The 21,539-nt window shown below is 43.5% G+C and overlaps 1 protein-coding gene across 1 annotated transcript in view; it reads left to right on the top strand.

The window, feature by feature from the left end:
* Positions 1-21,539, top strand: part of OTOGL (otogelin like) — a 1,792,821-nt gene that overhangs the window by 395,786 nt on the left and 1,375,496 nt on the right. Inside the window, exon 11 of the mRNA XM_069629328.1 lies at positions 1,453-1,559. Coding sequence (XP_069485429.1) covers positions 1,453-1,559 — 107 coding nt within the window. The remainder of the gene's footprint in view (positions 1-1,452; positions 1,560-21,539) is intronic.

Here is a 21,539-nt window from a genome sequence, read left to right as displayed (position 1 = left end):
CCTTTAGGTAGTAGGGCTGAGGTTATGGCGCTGTGCATTCAGAATTACATCCATCAAGTCTGTTTTTTTGTAACCAAAAAAAGGGGATAAAACATGTAAGGGTCTATTGCAGTGCAAATATAGACTCAATAAGAGGGAGTGGGGTATGAGGCTTACCTTTCTTTGCAAAGAGAATGGTTACTAGCATCACCACGCTGCAATCCACCTTGTGTGTGCTTTAAAAAAAAAAGATGGGCGCTTTATATTGCAGCTTTTACGGATGACATCATCATGTATGAACGTACGATGATGTCACAATGTAAACAACGAGTCATGTGTAATATTGCCGGACTAGTTTCTACAATAAAACAAGATCATGGCTGTTTAAACAAAATACTTAAGTGGAAAGTGAGTGGTCAAGTACTAAAGTGTCACATTCTCACATTTTGCAGTATATATTAGAAGATGGGTGCCACATGATCATTAGAGATATATTGTGATCGTAGAGTTTTCACAATGATATGTTAAAGGGAAAATTAAGTATCCTTATGGGCTGCATATCATTAATCTGTTCTGTATTATTACTCCATATTAAAGGAATGTTTGTGTGCATAAGCTCACAAACCTATGTCATAAGTATATGCCTAGTCTAACGTAGATATTGGTGTTTTACTGTAAATCTAACAACCTGTTAAGATATAATCCTGTCTCTCTCATGGAGATCACATTCTAAATCAGAGGTTCCAATGCCCAGTTTACCAAGGCACTTAGCAATCCTCTGTCTCATTCAAGGAGATCACAATCTACTATGATATAGTTGCCAATATAACCATTTGCATCAAGACATTAGTTTTAATGTTACACCCTGTTGGAATATTGAGTTTAAGGATAAGAGGATTATATAATTAAGTAATATTCTGTCTCTTACAAGGAGAGGTTTAGTTTTCAATTGCAATATTAATAATTATATATTTTTCTAGAAATATTGTGAATGTTTATACTTCCCCCTGAAGAAGAGAACTTTTCTCAAAATGCATTGGGCCACATGAATATTATTAAAAGTTTTATGAAAAAATGTTGATGTTTAAATTGAATATTGTATGATAATGATCTTGAACAAAAAACAGAAAGTGTACTAAGTATTACAGACACACACATAAAAACATTTTTCCTAATGGTTGGGCTCATTGATTGATACAGTGTGCAGGGGACGAGAGTTCCTTAATTGGGAACCTTTTTCTGTTTCACTGTTTTTAAGTTGGCAGTTTCTAAGTAAGAATGTGCACAACAACACGTTTTGTTTGTGCAAGTTTTGGGAAAAACAAAATGTTGCAGTACTAGAACTCTGTGGTGCTGTGGATGGTCAAGGACAATGCCTGTCAAATGTTTTCTTGTCATTTTATTTAGCAAACATAAAATTACATTAGTTTGTCAATTGGTGTTTGTTTCTAATAGTATGTGTCCTTTTTGCAGACTGGATGATGATGACACATACTGCCGAACAGTGACAGAATATGCTCGAGCATGTTCACATTCCGGCTTTCCTATCCGAGACTGGAGGGATGACTTTCCTGCCTGCAGTAAGTTCCATTTGTAAATTTCGTTGACACTTATAAGAAAGATTCCGTTCATAGCTACTACCGTAGTTACGGTTGAAGGTTGCCAGTGCAAATCCATTATGTTACCCTTTGTCATGTACTCCTTTGAATTACAATCACTGTTGAATGGATGCATAGGTTTCAATATTTATTTTTATACCATTTTTATAAAGAAGAATAAAAATACACAATTTCAGAACAGAACAATGGCATAGAAACTTTGTATCTGATATTGACTGATGTCCATCCATTCACCTCTCCATCATTTTCTTGTTTGACTGGAGGAAACTGCAGCCAGTGCTTCTTTCCTAAAATGTTTTTTGCACTTAATTAATTGTATACAACTTTTAAGTGTGGCAATGCAAGAGGAAATGTGCTTGGATGTGTTCAGCCCTCCCCTCAGCCACTTAGCTAAATCTCTATGATTCACTGTGGGTAGCAATCTATCCTTTCAAGAACACATTGCAAAAAAGGCTTGAAAAGCATTGTATCGTATCTCTCTACTACACAAGTTGAAGCCCTTCTTTCTGCCTGTGGACTTTGGAGTTTTGGGGCAGACTCTAGTGAGCTTGCATATGGACAGGTTTAATGCCCTCCTTGCAGGGCTCACAGCTGCGCACCCGGCCCCTCCCAAAAGGACACACCACTCAGAGGCTCACTACATCACCGGCTCTAGGAAATGTGACCACATCACCCCCACCATGCGTAAATTGCACTGGCTCCCCATACCAGCTATGATATGGTTCAAAACTGTGTGCTTCACCTACGAGGAAATCACTGTGGGTATGCCGGCCTACTTGATTGCCAAACAAAAAACATCGGACGGCACATGGTGAGTTAGCAGCAAGACAATCACCAGACTGAAATGTAGGCTGGTCTGTAGGGAGAAAACTAGGGAACAGTTATTCTCGTGATACACTGGTCCATCACTGTGCAACCTGGACTGCTTCAAGTCTCCTTCAGTTTAGGAAAGAACTGAAGACCTTGCTTTTCCAGCAACACCTTGGTGTAACCTAGATTCTGGCTATCTTGTGCACACCTCCCTTCTTATATTGTACTGTGATTATTATTACTAATGCTTACTTGATGATTTCTTAAATTCTTGCTACTAATGTTTTGTTCTAACACCTGTGCACAGCTCCCTTGCTCCCGAACTAGGTTTGTGCTATAAACATATATAATGATGTTAATGAAATTAATCTTGACTTTCAAAGTGGTCATACTGAACACTCCATTGTGTGTGTGAATCAAATAAGACCTTGTCTAGAGTGTGTATGGGTGTGTTTGTGTTTGTGTATGTTGTTTTTAAATAATTTTTCCGTAATTTCCTTTTTTTGTCAATACATTTTATTTACATAAGTCTGACATCACTTCAGATCCCAATACCTTTCAAAAGATAGTCTAATCAAGAAATGTTCCTGACGGTGATAAAATATAATGTTTTGACTGACTTAAAAAAAGAGACCCAATTAATTCATGAAACTACAAAATCTAATTGGGTCAAATCTTTACAGTCCTGTAATATTTACATCCTTGCAATTAATATTATTTGAAGAACCAGCCAGCAATACGTCCCACCAAATTCCTTGTTCCCCCCAAAATAATCAGAGAAACTGAAAGGGATAAAGGGACTTCCATACTTTTTGACACTCTCTGCACCACTGTCTTCCAGTGAACAATCATTGGCGGATGTGAAATAAACCCATGTTACATTAGATAGACCACACCTCACACAAAATTGATGAAGTACTACTGATCTAACCAGTATGGGTAGTTTAAACCATAAAGGTAACTTTATAGTGATGAAAACAATACTTGATTGCAAACAGTGCCTTCTTTGCTGCTCATAAACTCTCCATGGGTACAGCAACTATATCCTCACTGGGAAATATGTCTTCAGGTCTTGGTTCTTTACCACTATGACAAACCTAGTAGTACCTAGAGCTTACTCCCCTCCCTATTAATTCTCTGACAGACTAGCAACTTCGGGGCCCCTAATATCCAATGGCTCCTCATTTCTCAAGTTCCTCGTGTGCAAGTGTTTGTAAATGTGTTTTTGTGACAACCCATACTTGTTTTTGATAAACAAAACTATGCATAGATTGGGCTACATAAAGATGTTGTAATTTTAGCAGTCCATTTTGAGTCCAAAACTATAATAGTATTCGAGAAAGTACTATAGGACTCATTCCTAGTTTGGTGGTTCAGTAAAATCTCTTAACTGGTTTCAAGTTTTGGTCATAGACCTGGTTTTGCCCTTCTCCTGAGAGAATATGTTTTTCCTGGGTTTTGTACCTGGTTTATGTCTTGGATTACTGTGAATGGATCAATCAGAAATGTTTGAGGGAGAAAAAACCTGAAAGTAATTTGAACGAAAATGACTTTCGGTTTTCACTTCACAGAACATTTCTGACAACCCACTGCCCCCCACCTCCTTAATTACCTCTTGGTGGAACACCTCCTTATGTGCCGCCGTCTCCTGCTTCCCTCTGTGACGACGGTTCCCTTCACTTACGTGAATGGGAGCCGGCCCTGCAAGGTCCTCTTAAATAAAATTGTATTCATTGGGGAGCGGGGGACACCCCGCAATACGCGATGGTATTATACTGAACAAGGGTGCAGGGGACATCCCCGCATTCCCCACGGCCTTTGTTCACTATAATGACACCGAATGGGGGATTTGTTCGAAACTTTCAGCTGTAGTAATTTTCATACAGACGTTTTTCAAATAAATCTCCAATTCGTTTTTTTTATTTCATAAAATATACGGATTCCTTATGTCTGTGGGCTAATAGCCCTGTCTTTCTCTATCTCTTTAATACTACATTGTTCCTGTGCATGATGGTGCTTTGTTTTCCCCCTTTCCCAGGGTATTTTGTCTCACTGGTTCTCTCTCTTATTATCCAGCTTCTTATCAACCTTTTCTTTTGGTTTGTAATCTTCGTATCTATTTGTTTACCAAGTTAACACTCTTTCATATCTTCTACTGTGACGAGTTAACTGGCTGTTATAATGATTTTCTCTTGATCCACAATCTTTATATCTGTTTGTCTTCAAATATAATTCTGTTTCAAATCTTCTACTGTGACTAGTTAGCTGTGCGATATACTGATCCTCTGCATCTCCCCACACCTCTGGTTCTGCTGGTTACCTTAGTTCTGGAAGAAGAAGGTTGTCGGAAGGTGTTGGTCTCAAAGTCCCTCTCTCACTTCCTCTGTATCAGGGACGCTGACTTCTCTCCAGCATTCGCATCCTCTGTGTCTCTCTCCTTCTCTATGTGTCCCTGTGCTCACCTGCACTCACGGACACATTGTGGTCCTCAGTTGCTGACGGTCTCGGCGATGTTCTTCGGGCCGACGATCCTCCACAGATTTGTCTCTGTGGTCTTGCCACCAGCTCTGCTTGGGCTTCTGCCCTGTCGGCTTCTTAGGTCTCGAGACGGCCGAAGTTTGCGTGTCTTGTGTAGCAGCTGCAAGCGAGTTTGAAACTCGTGGGTTTCCTGATTTTCGTTCTTGTCCGATGTCATGCAGCTTGGGGCCTTCCACAGCCTGCGTCTATGATCATCTCTCACTTATCCTGCTTCTCTCTGTCTCCTGTTTGGATGCACGCTCTTTAACATACTCGTCCCAGTAAAGTGTATATCTAGAATCTAGATTTAAACGGAAACAACCTTTTCTCACAAGATAACAATATCCCTTAGGAGTTTCTTTGTGACAGTCTTGACAGTTAGTATTTTCTTGTGTCTTAAAACATCCCATGCAGGCCATGCTATGTCCAGCTTGCAGGAGTTCCTCCTGGGAATGGGAGTCCTTGTCCCCTAAGTGGGAGTCTCTCCCGGTGGGATCACACTTGGCTCTATCCCTGGAGAGGTATTGTGGAGCGGGTTCACCTCCCTATCCTCACAGCAGGGTTCTCCCCTTTGGAGAAAAGGGACGAATTCCATCGGTTCATCATAGTGCATAATGGCGCAAGCGTACACTGTACTTCAACCATATTGGTCTAAACCAAGCTCTTCTTGTTCTCAAGTATGAGGGGCAAATTAAAATAAAATGCGAAAGATTTTCAAAAACATCCTTGCGAAATAGGCAATATTTCTCGGTCTACTACTCATACTTCACTTCGACCGAAAGGAGTACATCGGGAAAATTCCCTATCGCATTTTGGCAAATGGAAGAACTCTAGTTTATCAAGATACATACTACTTAGCTGGACACACTCTGGATGCTCTCATACACTGTGACCTTTTTCTCTCCCCCACTACTCACCCCTCTCTCCTGGTCTGACCATTCTCTCCTCTCCTCCCTCTTGAGTCCCCTTGGCCCCCTGAGCACCCCCCCCGAAGGTCCCTCCAACCTCGTTTGCTAACATCCAGCCCGATGAAACAAGTGTCCGCAGCTGCCTTTGCTTCCACCTTCATCCCCCCTCACTGCACCCCACCATCTCAACAACCTCCACCTTTCCATCACCAATACTCATGACATTCTTGCCCCAGTCATGAGGATCCGCTTGAAACTTGTGGCCCTGAAACCTCAGGCTCATCCTCTGACAATCTGACCTGACGCATGCTGCAAAGGCAATACAGACACTCCATCCGCCCACATTCAGACACAAGTTTCCGGTGCATCCAATAACATGGCTGAACTTTTCAGGATCTGCAGGGAAATAGCCAACCCCTCCTCAGTCTTCTACTTCCCAGGCCCTCTGCAATGCACTGGCCTCAAACATTGCCTCCAAAACTCAGGACATCCTTTCCACCCTTGCTACACACCATCACAACCCATCTCACACCTCCTCACCTCTATCCCCCCTTCCTCCTCCGTCCTTATTCTCCTCCTTCACCCCTGACACACCTGAAGAAGTTACCAGAGTTGTCCGCTCCATGAAGACCTCTTCTAAGCAGGTTTCCCCCTGCTCAACCAGGACCATCAAGGATAACATTGGCTCTCTTGCCACTGCTGTCGCTGATTTCTGAAATCACTCTTTTGTCACAGGATCTTTCCCCTCCTCCCTTAAGCACTCCCTTGTGTGCCCACTCCTGAAAAAAACATTCATCAGCTACTAGCTGCCCTACCATCTACTTCCCTATTTCCATCACCCCCTTCCTCGGGAAACTGTTGGAGAAGTTGGTTTTGCTCCAACTCAACTCAAATCCTGAACTTGTTGGTTGTTTCCACGACCATCAATCTGGATTTCAAGCATCCAGAGGCACGGAAACTGCTCTTCTGGACAGCTGTGAAGAACTGCTTGCATCTCTGGACTCCAAATCCCCTGCTGTCCTTATCCTTCTCAATCTCTCCTCTGTCTTTGACACAGTCAACCATTCCATCCTCATACAAAGGCTCCACAATAACCTTGTTAACTCGCAACGGGCACTGGACTGGCTGACATCCTTCATTACTGACCGCTCTTCCCAAGTCATCCTGGGCACCTTCTCCTCTCCTACTTCCGTCTCAACCTGCTGTGGTGTCCTCCAGGGTTCTATCCTCTCTCCCTGGCTCTTTAACATCTACTTTGCTCTACTTGTATTCCTCATCTCCTCCTTCTCTTCCAACTTCCAGTGTTATGCAGATGACACACAGCTCTTTTTCAAACTCCCTAACAACCCTCTTGCACCCTCCATCATCCCTGACAGCCTTTCTGCCATTCAGTCCTGGTGCACCACCAACGATCTCTGCCTCAATGCCTGTAAAACCGAGATCTTTTCCATCGGGACCCCTGCTCCCTCCTTCTTTCCTTCACTCTGGCCTTCCTCTTTGGGCTCTACCACTGCGCCCTCTTCTGAAGCCAGAACACTTGGAGTCATCGGGCCTCATTACGACCCAGGCGGTAAGTTACCGCCTGGGTCGTACCTTTACCACCATGGCGTAAACTACGTTTACGCCATGGTGGTTGGCGGACTTACCGCCCCATTCCGAGGTTGGCGGGGCGGTAAGTCCCCAATCCCCATTTACCCTTCCCCATTCCCATTTTTGCCCCATAGGGCATAATGGGAGTGGGGAAGGCGTTAATTACGCCACCGTAAATTACGGTGGCGTAATTAACATCAAGGTCCCTTAGCGCCATGGATTTTAACACCTGCTAAAAGCAGGTGTTAAAACCTCCATGGCGCTAAGGGACCTCGGAATCAGTCGGTAAGGGTCGGCGCTGTTTACGCCGCTGTAAACCCCTTACCGCCTGAGTCGTAATGAGGCCCATCATCTTCGACTCCTCTCTCTCCGTCCTCCCTCACACTCAGGACATTGCCAAGAAGTCCCACTTTCAGTTTTTCCTTGTCAAATGAATTCTCCCTTTTCTCACTTTCCCCCAGAGGCTCAATGTGACCCAAGCCCTGGTTCTCTCTAGGCTTGACTATTGCAATAGCGTCCTCCTGAATCTACAATCTTCCACTCTGCGATCCCTCCAGCTTAACCAGAATAGGGCAGCAGGACTTATCCTTGGCCTTAAGCACAGGGACCGCATATCTCTGGCACTAATATGCATTCACTGGCTCCCAGTTGCTGCACGGATTCAATTTGAATCCCTATGCATCATCCACAAGCCAGTCTGGGCCCGGTGCCACACTATCTTCAACTTTAACATAATAAATACTCTCCCTCTAGATCACCACGCTCCTTTGGCTCCAACTCTGTCTGTAAAGCATTTTGCTAAACAGGGGGAGGTGGTTGTTCGCTTTCCTCAGCTGGCTCCCTATTATGGCTTCCCTCTGTGCCTCGAGCAGGATCTTCTTAAATTCCAGAAGCTCCTTAAGACTCTCCTCTTTACCTCCTCCTTCCCTTCTGCTCTTCCATGCTAATCCCACAGTTGCTGCGATTGGTGTCCTGGGCCCTTATGCATCCTCAGGGTCCTGACCTCCCCCACCCAATCGGCCCAGCTCCTGTCGATCCTCTGCACTTGAACTTACACCCTCTGCCCTGGAGGCTTGCGCTTACACCCCTCGCGGCTCCAAGGCGTGTAGCACTCAACATTCCTAGCACTTCATCTGTGGCTAACCCATGAGCACAGACTCCCCAGCACTTACCCCTCTGCTCTCTTCCTTGCTGCACTTGCAATTTCTGCATGGTAGTTCGTCCTCTTTTCCTTTTCCCGCCACTGCTCTTAAATGTTGTGTTTTTTATGTTTTTTATGTATTTCCCAATCCTGCTCTCTCCCTTGCCCTGTGGGTGCTTTGAAATAGTATTTTCTTATTGTATACGCAGCTAACAAGCAAACAATAAATAAATAAATTAATTAATTCATAAATAAAATAAGGGAGCACTTTTTAATGTGGGCTGACCAACCAACAGGTCTACAAAAACAGACCCCAAGGAAGTAAAACTGGGCAACGTTTTGGAGCTTTTAACATTGAAGATGACTGCTGAAATTCAGTTTCATTTTACTTTTCCCCCACCATATCATGCATTTGGTCCTACTACTGTTGATTGTTAGGATTCAAATATTACACCGTTTATAGAATAGATTAATTTGTTTTTTCGGACTTATTTGAGGACCTGAAGTCTAGAATTGCATCATCTGCAAACCCAAGCATACCCAGCATTGCAGCATCAGTCTCTAGCTCATTGAAGTGTATTAAAGTGAGTTAATTGACAAGAAGAAATGCAGAGGGGCCATTACATTCCCCTGCTTGACTTCAACAGGGAAATTCCTTATCGATTCCCTCCCAGGGCCCCTGGGCTAGAAACAAATGTTCACTGTAAAGGCCTGCCATAGCTCTCAATAGTTCAGGTGAAACGATTAGTGCAAATAACTCAGCCGAAATCAAATTACAGGCAACTGCATCAAACACGGTTTTAAGAACTATAAATGCTAATAATAAACATATCCCCTCTAATAGTACACATTTTTGTTCTCAGGGATTCATTTTGAAACCGTGTATCCAAAGTACTCAATCAGGTTCGAAACCCACCTTAGTGGGTGGAGTGGAGTTCATTATATGCTGCCACAACCGTGAGTTGATTCTGTTTGCACAGATTCTCCTGAGCTATTCAATAACGATATTGGGTAGTATCTGACCCTGTTCCCCTTTTTGAAAATAGGTAGTTACATCCCCTTTCCAGTTAATCAGGGAGTGTGTTCATCATTCTTCGTGTTAAAGAGCTTAGCTAAGAATGGAACCCAAATCAAAGTTTCACTGCAGTACAAACCTACCACAACCATATCTGGGCCAAGGGCTTTGCCTCTTTTTTGTGACACCAAGGAACAAGGGCTTCTGGAATTGTAAAAACCAAGAAATGATCATCTCTGCCGAAGAGCTCAGCATAATCAGAATCAAACATTCATTATTTTAGATCTATTATACCGTAATGGACATTTGGAAAACCAGGATGTTTTACTATTGGGGCAATATGTTCCATCTCATTGCCCCTCATCAGTGTCTGCCAAAATGCTGTTGTATTATTGAATTCCACCACAGACCGTAACAATTCCAATTTCATGTCTTGGTCTTGTACTGACTTTTATGTACATAATATGTTTTTACATTGATTCTTTTTTACAGACAAATGTCCCTAATCTGATATCCCCAACCACAGCAATCCCACCCCACAATCTGGGACAAGAAACAGGCTGCTTTTAGTCTGAATATTAAGCTTTATTTAAAATATTAAAGCAAGAAATTAAAAGTGCTCCCCTAACTTTCAAAGCTGAGGATGTCACCCACAATATTCCACATGAATACAAGCAGCTTCTCTACTGAAAAGAAACGCAACCTGCCTGCCATTATCTCGCTATTTATACATTTACAATGCATCCAAATAAATCTGAATATCCATGCTAGACAAAATATTAAAATCCTCTCCAATCTAAACATCCAAATCACCAGTGGTTATTGGATTCAGTAAGAAAAAACCATTCTTAGAATACATTTTACAACAATACAATTCACTTTGTTTTCTCTGAAACCATTGTTAAGCGCTGTCACCAGAGCCAAAAATGTTTTAACATAAACTTGATTCACTTTAAAATGTTGGACAATATTGGTTTCTTCATTGGACATAGATACAAGTTTGTTTGGTAGGTTTAACTTGGTTAGACTTATTCTAAAGGTGTGGGTTCAGGGTAGATGTTTTTATTTTGTAGAGCAAAATATCTTGATTTGTGAAAGGTGAAAGTGTTGCACAATCATGAGATTATAAAATATAAACAGAAGTAGAATCAAACACTTCATATTAATAGGCATTAGGAGACCACTTAAGACAGAATCATTTTATTTCTGTGCAATGTTATTTGGAAAGAGGATGTTGGTTCTTTAAATCGAAATTAATGTTTAGGGAATGAAAGGGATTAACTAACCTCCTCCCTATTCCACTTTGAGGACTATTCAGGTTTGTTCTTTTATGTAAGCTATAGTTTATACAGGGCAAGAAGTTTATCAATCCCTGAACATCTGGGAGTCATGCTGTATTCCATGTTCACCAAAAACAAGATATAATTTGCTCCTGTAAAGCCTCAGGAAATTAATACTTGGTTACTGTTAGAGATAACTGTGCCATGCACAGTGTTGTATTCCAGTTCAATCTATTTTAAATATACTTACAGCAAGTTTCATTTACAGGCTTAGTCTTCCCTTAGTGACCAAGCTTGTAAACAGGTCTCCCCCAAAGAACTTTAATTTTCTATCTGGGATTTAATTAATTCCTGGGGCATTTATGTAAATGCTCTGGGGATTATTGTAATCACTTTTTGTTTGTCTTTTAACGGTCCAGGAAAAGGTAGGGACATCAACAGCTCAAGGCAACTTCGCTAGATAAGCTCTTCAGTCTGTCCCCCTGGACCGAAATCCCTCTCAGGCTGTCCGATTCGGTCTTGGGAAGAGTTCTGCATTTGACCCTTTCTAGAAAAGGCCTTCTTAAGGAGGTTTCCATCAGCTACATCGAGGCAGAACTCAATTAGCTTTTCTCCTGCCGGACACGCAATCCTGATTTAGAAATTTACAGAATCTAGTGACCAGGTTTCCTGTAGGCAAGTTATATGAAACCTGCCAATACAAAATGCCAATGCAAATCGGGAATCCTCCCAGACCCCCATTTGCCCACAATATTCCATGAAAGTAAGTTGGGAGCTCCTTGTGTAGGATATCAATCCTTCTTTATATGCAATGGCAGAATAGGAGCTTAGGGAATGTTTTCTATTGTCGTGTTTGACATGGCCTAGTGAGAGGTGATAATCACAGCATTGCGTGCAAATAGTACTTCTTTTAAGTAGATCCCTTGATATTTTCACCCAAAATACTTGTAAGTACAGTGAGAAAAGGGGATGGGCATCCCTGTTGTGTGCTCCTGTATACCTCAAAGCTCCAAGAGGTCTTACCTTGGAGGACCACTCAAGACTTGACATTTTTATACAAGGCTAATGCCCCTTTTTGAAACCCAATTGGGAACGTCATTTTAGCTAGGGTCAATAGTAACACATCCCAGCTGACCTGATCAAAAGCTTTCTCTGCATCTATTAAGACCATTTCTTGCTGGGACCTCTAGGCCTAGCCATCTCTATCAGTGTGGGAGCATAGTTAGTAAGATCACATACATCATCCAAAGGGAAAACCCTGGTTGCTTCTCATCTACTAAATATAGAATATTTTCAGAAAGTCGATTGAAGAGTGCTATAAAAGTCTACCTGAGTTTTATAACAGAAAGTGTCTGTAGGATGAATGTTGTTTAGGACCCTTATCTTTTTTAGGGAATACAAATATTCTCAAGTGTTCCCAAGTTTTTGGTACCTTTCCGCCAACTTTTTACAGTGGCACTACCTTTGAAATGTTTTACAGTGTTGTGCTACATATGTTTTCCCTGCTGTACAAATATCATTCCAACACATAGGAGTAAGCCCTATTTAATGTTGTTTTTTGTTGGTTGCACACCTTCCATGCTTTGTGACCCTCTTGGTGTATCCAAAACATATTCCAGTTTGTCTTGCAAAGTCTTCCAGTGTTTAAGATAACTTCCCAGGATAGAAAGCCTTCCAGATTCCGGAATAGCTAAAGGTACTTCTGCCCATAGACCCTGCTTCTGTGTAAACTCTACACTGGCCAGATTCAGCTGGGGCCTAGCTGTATTTCCAATTGACCCTGATTTGGTTATGAAAAAAGAGGTATGTTTCAGAATGGGCCCACGGCCATTGACATTGACAGAAATGGAACACCCAGACCTAAATCTGCCAAACATTATTGATTTTGTCCACAACATGTGGAATTGGTGAAGATACAGGAATGATGTAAAGGAGGCATTTTAGCCATATTAATGCAAGAACAACTGAACCCTGTGTATATTGATGCAGACATTATGTTAAAAATTGAAGGGGAAAACTTTTTTGATGTGGTAAGTGTTAGGTAAGAATCGGTGCAGTCAGAGCTCAACGTACGGTGCGATGGGCCAAAGTCAAGCCGGAGGATTAGAATACATTGCAGGTGCATGACTAGCCTGCCACAAGGTGAATGGTAAAGGGATACATTGTTGCAAGCCTCTGTTGAATACCCGGCAATGCAGACCGCCGGAAGATAAGGAAGCGGGCTAACGGCAGCTCTGCGGGGAATCCCCGCGCGCACTCGGACCTGCATGAGACGTGAGATCCGCTCTGTACGAGCAAGTGTGACGGCCAGAGTGAGCGGGCGATTGAGGAAAGGGCAAGCCTCTGGCACTAAGGAATATTGCTGCAGTGCATGAACGTTGTGAAATTAAACAAACATTTAGACAACCAGTACGCGGCCGCGTATGGCTGACAGGAGCTCATCGGAGACGACGCACGCATCACAGGGCTGAACTAGGTGGGCGCCTCTGGCACTGGAAGCAGCAGTGGCAGAGTGCGCATACTGTGTATGGAACACTGCCTACAAGCTGGGTCAGAGAGAACCACGTACATTGTAAATGGGACAAGCTAAAGAGAGACAAGAGAAGCGCCACAGACTGCCGCATGAGGCAAACTGTACCCAAGGAGGAGGGGGGCCCAGATGGAAGTAAGCACTGTAAGGGATTGAGAGTTGATAGAGAAAACGAAATGGTAGTGACAACAGAGCGTTAGAGGAAAGCTCTGCGATAACATCAAGAGAAAGGCAGGTTTGATTGAAAAGAAGGTACCGATCAGTAATATTGCCAACATACGCTGCCAAAGAGGAGAGGCGAAGCCCAGATGCCATGGTGCGCGCAGCTCCATGCCAAGGAAGAGAAGTAAAGGTTCTGCAAATAACACATGCAGAAAAGGTTAAGTAAACGGAGACCTAAAGGCCATACGAAGAACAACAAAGGTAGCACTGAGGCAGAATTGGACTACATTGAATCCCCCAGCGCAATGCTAGACACAGGATTTGCCTGGAGGGTGCGGTGGTGCCTGGAACAATACCCCCCCGAGTGGAGGCTCATAACAAAAACAATTAGGAATAGTCTGTAGAAGCCAGTGGGGGTAACCACAAGACCAAGAGTGGGCTGCAAAAACAACACACACCACAAAGAGCTGAGGAAGTGGGCAAGTTGACGCACACGCTGCTGCACAGCGTTAGACATTAATTACAACTGCAGCACGTAGTAGGTGCAGCTTATGAACAGGCGCTGGAACACTGCCTAGAAACAACAAACACTAGGGGGCACTGATACCTACAACAATTGAATGACGGCGGAAGAGCTGGCAGAGGAAACAAGGAATAAGGGTCCCAAGGAATAAGCGTCCCAAGATAATAGTAGTAGCGGCTAGCCTGAGTGAGGCACAAGGATCAGCTTTGCAGGAACTCCCAGACAGCCAAAAGAAAGATTGGAGGAGGTACCGAGTAACATAGCGCAGTGCGAACCAGTGAGACGGCGAGAGAGATGACATCCAAGGCCAGTAAGGTAAAGGGGAAGGGGAAGCAGACCACGGTGGATATATTTAGCAAACCATCGCAATCACTAGAAGCAGCCGCACATGCGAAAGGTGACCCACGCGGAATAACTACCCCGCAGCGGGACGATCACCAAATCATGGAGGCCATAGCTGAGCTCAAAGCTTCATGGGGGAGCAAGATAGACGCGGCCATGGCGGAACTAAAGACAGTTCTATAATTCAAAATTGACGCAGTCAGTATAGACGTCAATCTATTAAGACAGGACGTGAGAACATTGGCAGAACGCACAAGCGGCCTAGAGAGCAAGGTGAAGACCAACACCGACGTCGGCATTGCCAACGCTTAAGAGGTCAACATATTACAGCAACAAATACGCAACCTGGAAAGCAGCGCAGAAGAAGCGGAAGGGTGAGCGAGACACAACAACATACGCGTGGTGGGCCTAACGGAGGGAGAAGAAGGCCTGGACCCCACCGACTATGTGGAGAATATGATAATCCAGGAGATTGGGGCAAGCAAGCTCTCCCAGGGGTTCGCAATTGAACGCGTCCACATGGCCCAGACAAAGAGGCACCACCCAGCGCAATCATAGCAAAGATATTAAACTATAAGGACGGAAAGGATCCTGGAGTTCTTCCAGAAAGGCGGGACGATAACGAGGGCGTCGGTGAATGTCACCGCATACCCGAATTACACCATCCAAGTGCAGAGACTGCGCTGTAGTTACGTGGCAGTGAAGAGGAGACTGCGAATAGCCGGATTTAAATACTTGCTGCCGTACCCTGCGAGGTTAAAGGTCCTTCACAAAGGCAAAACTTACTTTTTTGACACCCTGGAGGAGGCGGCATGTTGGATGGACACTCAAGGCTGTCTTGAGTCAGAAGGCGGACAGGAGCAAGATGAACAGGATAAGTGATAAAGCGCCATGTTTGCGATTGCTGGGGGCGGGTGTACCTGCATTGATAACTTAGTAAGGCGGACTAGTTGGACTAGAATATAGAAGCATGCACGTTAAATGAGCAGTAGGCGTGCAGTGATCATGAACGGTATGGGAGACACTGGTCGCAGACGACCTATCCCCAATAGGTAGAATAGTAGGAGCGCCAGTAGGGCGACATCTCCCTGCAGTGCCCGAGTATTGGCAACCCCAAGAAAAAGGGCTATATGTGGGGGTGCCTGAGATCCAGGGATGGAGCTGGGCATCATTTTGGAAGGGGGGGAGCGGGGAGTTGGAAATTGAATTGGTGTATGAAGGTAGGGAGGAGGGAGGGACGTTGGAGAAGTTGTAGGTGTAATGAGTAGGGGTAGTTTAAATTGGGGAGTTAAGTTAAGGGGGAGGGATAGTTTGAAGTTGGGGAACGAGTCTGCACGCATTAACGATGGCCTACAAGTACGAATGGGACACTTGCAAAGGGTGGAGTGGGAAGCTATTGGATCATGGGAGACCTTAAAATGATCACTTGGAGTGTTAGAGGGCTCAATAGTTACTTAAAAAGGAACAAGGTTATGATGTATTTGCCCAGACAGAAAATAGACATAGCCCTCATACAAGAGACTCATCTCACAAAGGAAAGATTGGAGGTCATCCGGAGGAAATGGAAGGGGACAGTGGTTGGAGCAACATATACAGCTTATGCTAGAGAGGTGATTACCTGGGGTAGCACTGCATGTCCCATTCCAGTTAGTATAGTCCACAGTGGAAACAGATTGGAGAATGGTTGCGATAAAGGGGCTGGTGAAGAATAAAGAAATATCTATTATAAACACATATGCCCCGAACCAGGAAACAGCGGCATACTTTAAGACCCTATACAACAAAATGAGTATGCACTTAGGGGGGCGGTGATCTGGGGAGGAGACTTTAACTGCACACTAAACCCAACATTAGACAAATCAGATGATAAAATAGACAGACCCACCCCTTCTGCCAGGGCACTGCAGTCATTGCTGACGGACTTCAGGTTTGAGGATGTATGGAGGGTGCGCCGCCCGCGGGACAGACAGTACTCACATTATTCCACCCCACAGAATTTGCACACTAGGCTAGATTATAGGTTTTTTACACAAGAGCTCATGACATAAATAGTGCAGATGGAGTACAAAGCAAGGGTTTTATCACACCACTCACCATTGGTCTTAACATGGCAATACCGACCCCCAAGAGCAAGGATACCAACATGGTGCCTCAGAGCCGAGGCATTAAAAGACACAATGTTCAGGGAGAACTTGAGAGAAGAAATAATAAGTTACTTTGAGACCAATACCGGTAGTGTGGAGTCAGCTGGCATGCTGTGGGAAGCCTTTAAAGTGGTAGCGAGGGGGATATCCATATCCAAATCCAAGGGATTACAAGGAGGGATATTGACTGAACTGCGAGCGGCGGAAAAAGACCTAGAAACAGCGTTGAGCAGAGAAAGTAACACCAAGGAAGACACTTAGACCATACTCAGGCTGCAACAGAAATGTGCGGGACACTTGGATAGACTGTGTAACCTAAATTATAAGAAGTATATAGATAGACAGCATGTGGGTGGAGATAAACCAGGGAGGGTGCTGGCATGGTTATATAAGAGCGAGACCCCCAGACCTACAATCAGAGCAATAACGAAAGAAGACGGACACCCAAGAGGGCGTTAATTGTGCATTTTTAGAGAACTATCAACACTTGTATGGGGATGAAAGGGGAAGCGATTGCAGTGAAATAAGGGAGACACTGGAAGATATTTATTTTTATTTTTTTATTTATTTATTTTTTTACATTTATAAAGCGCTCACACAGCCCGCAGGCATCGAGGCGCTGTTACAGGAATTGTTGGTTTTTCTTAGTTGTGTTTTTTTTGTTTCTTTGTCTTAGTTACGTATTTATAACGCGCTTAAACACTCAGAGGTTTCTAAGCGCGGACCCGGGGATCGAACCTGTTGTTGCTTTGTGTCGTCTTGCTTCCAAGACGCGCACGCTGCCGCTCTGCTATCCTCCCGGGGTAATATAGGCTTGCCAAGAATCAGTGCAGAGGAGCGAGAGGAGTTAGATGCCCCGATCACTCTGGAAGAACTAAAAGAGGTGGTAGTGCAGCTACCTACCAGCAAGACTCCAGGGGCAGATGGACTCCCAAGCGAATTTTATAAAATGTACAGGAATTAGGTGCTCCCCCCGCATTTGGCGATGCTAAATGAGGCATACGAAGTGGGAGGGCTGCCAGGGTCCCTAACGGAGGCAATGATCATACTGCTCCCTAAACCCAATAAGTCTGGTAAAGATTGCGGATCGTTCAGACTGCTGTTGATGCTAAATTAGGATAGCAAAATACTCACATCGGCCCTTGCAAACAGAATGAGAAGGATCATTAATAAATTAATACACCCTGATCAGACCGGATATGTCCCAAATAGGCATATATCCAACAACCTTAGACAACTTCCCAGAGTTATTGAACATGTGGAAGGGGACGCAGGCGAAATGGCAATTGTATCGTTGGATGCAATAAAGGCCTTTGATTCAGTCAAATGGCCTTGGCTGATTGCAGCCCTGACCAATTATGGGATAGGGCCTGGGTATCTCAAATGGGTCAAATTATTGTATAGCGCACCCCTAGCTAGGGTTAAAACGGGAGCAATAATATCAGAAAGGTGGCAACTCAGTAGGGGTACTAGACAGGGATGCCCGTGGTCCCCCATGTTGTATATCCTAGCCCTGGAGCCTCTGGCGATATACCTAAGGCAGCAGCATGACATAATGGGAATCACCGTAAAAGGGGAGTCGCACTTAGTCTCCTTGTACGCAGATGATATGCTGTTGTATATACGTTAACCCGAAGAAAACCTCCAATATGTGCTGGAAGTGATGGAGCGATTTGCGTCGTTGTCCGGCATAGCAGTGAATCACAAAAAATCATGCATATTCCCGCTGGGTAGATACAAAGGGATCCTGCTAGATCATTTACCTGTTTTACAAATTCCATGGGAGGTCAACACGTTTAGATATCTTGGGATTGATATTCATCATACGGTGGAGGCAGAACACCAACATAATACTGAGAAAGCGGTCAAGAACATTGAAAATAGTATGAAGTTCTGGGTAAAGCTCCCCTTGTCGATGATGGGTAGAAGAGAAATGTTGAAAATGGTAGTTCTGCCAAGATTACGGCATTATTTTGGGAACATACCATATCTGATACCAAGGCGATTCTTTGCTAGGATACACAGGATATGTAGGGAATTCCTTTGGCATGGGACGAGGAACAGAATTGCCCTCTGGAAGTTACAAAACTCGCACGAAAAGGGGGGAATGAAACTGCCAATCTATGAAATGTACTACTTAGCAAGCCAACTACAATATGTGGCAGAACCTCAGAATCTAGGTTGTTTAGTCTGGAATGTGCCCCATTCTTCCTGAAAAGAAATGATATGGCTGCCCAAATCAGACATGAAAGAGCGCCCAAAGATGATGATATTGGGATGGGAAATATGGCATAGGGCCTGTCAGATAATGGAGAACCCATCCCTATGTTCCCCGCAAGTGCCACTAGTCCCATTGACGGGAAAAGGAAGCCAACTAATGATGATGATTGGAAGGCACTGGGAAAAGGTAGGGGTAGCAACAATGGGAGATGTATGGCAAGAGGGGAGGATAAAAGAATTTGGGACGTTGGTGGAGGAAACAGGATTACATACGGGACAATTTATCACATATCTCAGGATGGTGCGACGAATCAAAGAGACATGGTCCGAAATAGTACTAGAGGATCAACCGGACGCCACCATAGACATAATATATGACATAGCAGATGGAGGGCACGAGATATCTAGGATATATGAGCTGGTGATGTCCAAGGTGGGGAAGGAAGTGGTACAACTGAGACAGGATTGGGAGGAGGAAGTGGGTGCCTCAATGAGTGATGGGATGTGGAGCGAGACCAAGGGTACCATAAGAAAGTGTCAAGAAATGCGAGGCTACAGCAAATTCAATTGTATATAACCCACAGAGCTTAAATGACACCCCACAGAATAGCTAAATTTAAGAATGCAGAGCGACAAACATGCCCCAAATGCGGCGAGGAAAACGCTGGAATGACGCATATGTTCTGGGCATGCCCAGAAATTGAGAAATTCTGGGCAGAAGTGGCCCATAGACTAGAAGAAAAGGGGATTAAGATAACTGTGGACACAGCATGGGCATGCCTAGTAGGAGGGTTTCCCAGACCACGCAAATTTAAACATGTAAGTAAACTAAAGGACTTGCCATATATACTTGCGAAACGCAGAGTTGCCATGGATGGAAGGCATGCCATAGACCTAAGATAGAAATATGGTGGAAAGACCTTCAGAAATGGGCAGAAGCCGAAACTGCAGTATGGCAGGAAGCTAGTAATAATGGAGGGGATGAAGAAGCTGAAACCTTGATAGCCTGGAAACATCTAATTGCTGCATTGTTTGGGCCCATACTGGATGGGTCAAGCAACAAGGACCCAGCAAAAGACATAGAAGAGGGAATCCCTTTGCAATATGTAGAAGTAAACCGTGATGCAGAGTAGGCTCGAAAGGGGGGGAGGGAACGGGAGACGCAGTCGAAATTGTTTGAGTTGTATAAATATTGGAATAATGTGAGATGTACTGCAAGTTTTGTTTTGTGGTGTTTGTTTGGAATAAAATTCATAGAATTGTTGGGAAAAAAAAGAATCGGTGCAGTCACACTGTGTGAGACTACACGGCACTTATCTGCTTTGTGTTAGGTAACCCACCTTTTGGTATAGGTCTGTACTGCACAGGTTGGTAGTGTGACTGAGCAGCCAGGCCTATCTCAAGAGGGATAAATGGGAGCTGCAGGGCTGTACAATTGAAATTCGTAAATCACAATCGATATCTTAATCACTAACCCTAATCGTGCCAAAGTAAAACTTTACCAAAGAGTTTGGATTTACACTAGAGAACTGTGTTTAAATTATAAAGATTGGAACTCTGCACAATTTGGACATTAAAGGTACAGAACTCCAGAGTCCTACCTAAGTAAATACTCCTTTAGAGGGGATTACATGAGGTTTTGTCTCAACCTCTGGCCCACTAAGGATATTCACTGTAGACGAAAGATCCTGGCATCTAATGAGAATATTTGTAGATTTTGTAAATGCACTAACTATCCAGAAACTTTGAAGCATCTTGTTGCGTATTGCCCCGAATTGTATGCCAAACGCTGCAAATACTTTGCACGATATTTCAATCAATTAAGATCTATTGAGAACAAAGAATTCTGGCTGCTAGTATTTGGTGCTAATCAAATGTCTGTTAAATTAGCTACGATTGGCTATCTGAACGAACTAGATTTGTAGATCTGAAATAGCAATTGGGCGTGGAAAGAGGCAACTTTTATGAAAAATCCTATTGTACTAATTATGAATTGTTTTTAGCTCTTGTTTCATGCACGTTTTATCTTCTGTATTTTGTATTCTGATCATAATGTACTGTTTGATTTTTCTTAAATTATAATATGTAATTGTTATAAATTGAAAGGTTGTTTTTTCAGCCAAAACAATAAAAAATTCAAAAAAATTCAAAAAAATAAGCAGATACCTATGGAGTTTGTCAGACTCCAAAAACAGTGAAAACACAAAATCCAAATCATGTAAAAACACATGAGAGAGTGAGAAAAGGTCTCACTCATTCCAAGGTTAAAATTGGTCCTAATTCCAGCAAAAGAAACTGGGGGTCTCTAAGGTGTGAAAGCAAAAAGAAGATATCGAGGCTGAGTACCTTCAAAAGGAAATACACCAAACGCGGGTTGCAAAGAAAGATACAGAGTTCTTTATTCTATACTGAACAGTTTCAAAGGACAAAGCAACAGATAGCTATCAGGCCCAACACAGCGAACTCCAGCCCTGTTTGGTGTGCTCAGTGAGTGGAACTGTACATTAGAATAGTCACACCTTTTATATAGTCCAAAGCATGATATCCAGCCCACCTACAAGTTAATACATCACAGATCTAGGGTCTGTGCCGAGTTCACATCTTAAATTATGCATCTACATGTTTAGGGGTTATTCCTAGTACATTCACTACAAGTTACAATAGCAACGGTGTGTCTTCGGATTTCACGTTGAGCCTTCACATACATCTTTATACAATGCAGTTAAACAAGTGTTCACATTTCAGTATTTGACTACATT

Source organism: Ambystoma mexicanum, chromosome 12, assembly GCF_040938575.1.
Source record: "Ambystoma mexicanum isolate Mex_15411 chromosome 12, UKY_AmexF1_1, whole genome shotgun sequence".
Lineage (NCBI taxonomy): Eukaryota > Metazoa > Chordata > Amphibia > Caudata > Ambystomatidae > Ambystoma > Ambystoma mexicanum.
This window is presented reverse-complemented; position numbering and strand designations above follow the sequence as displayed.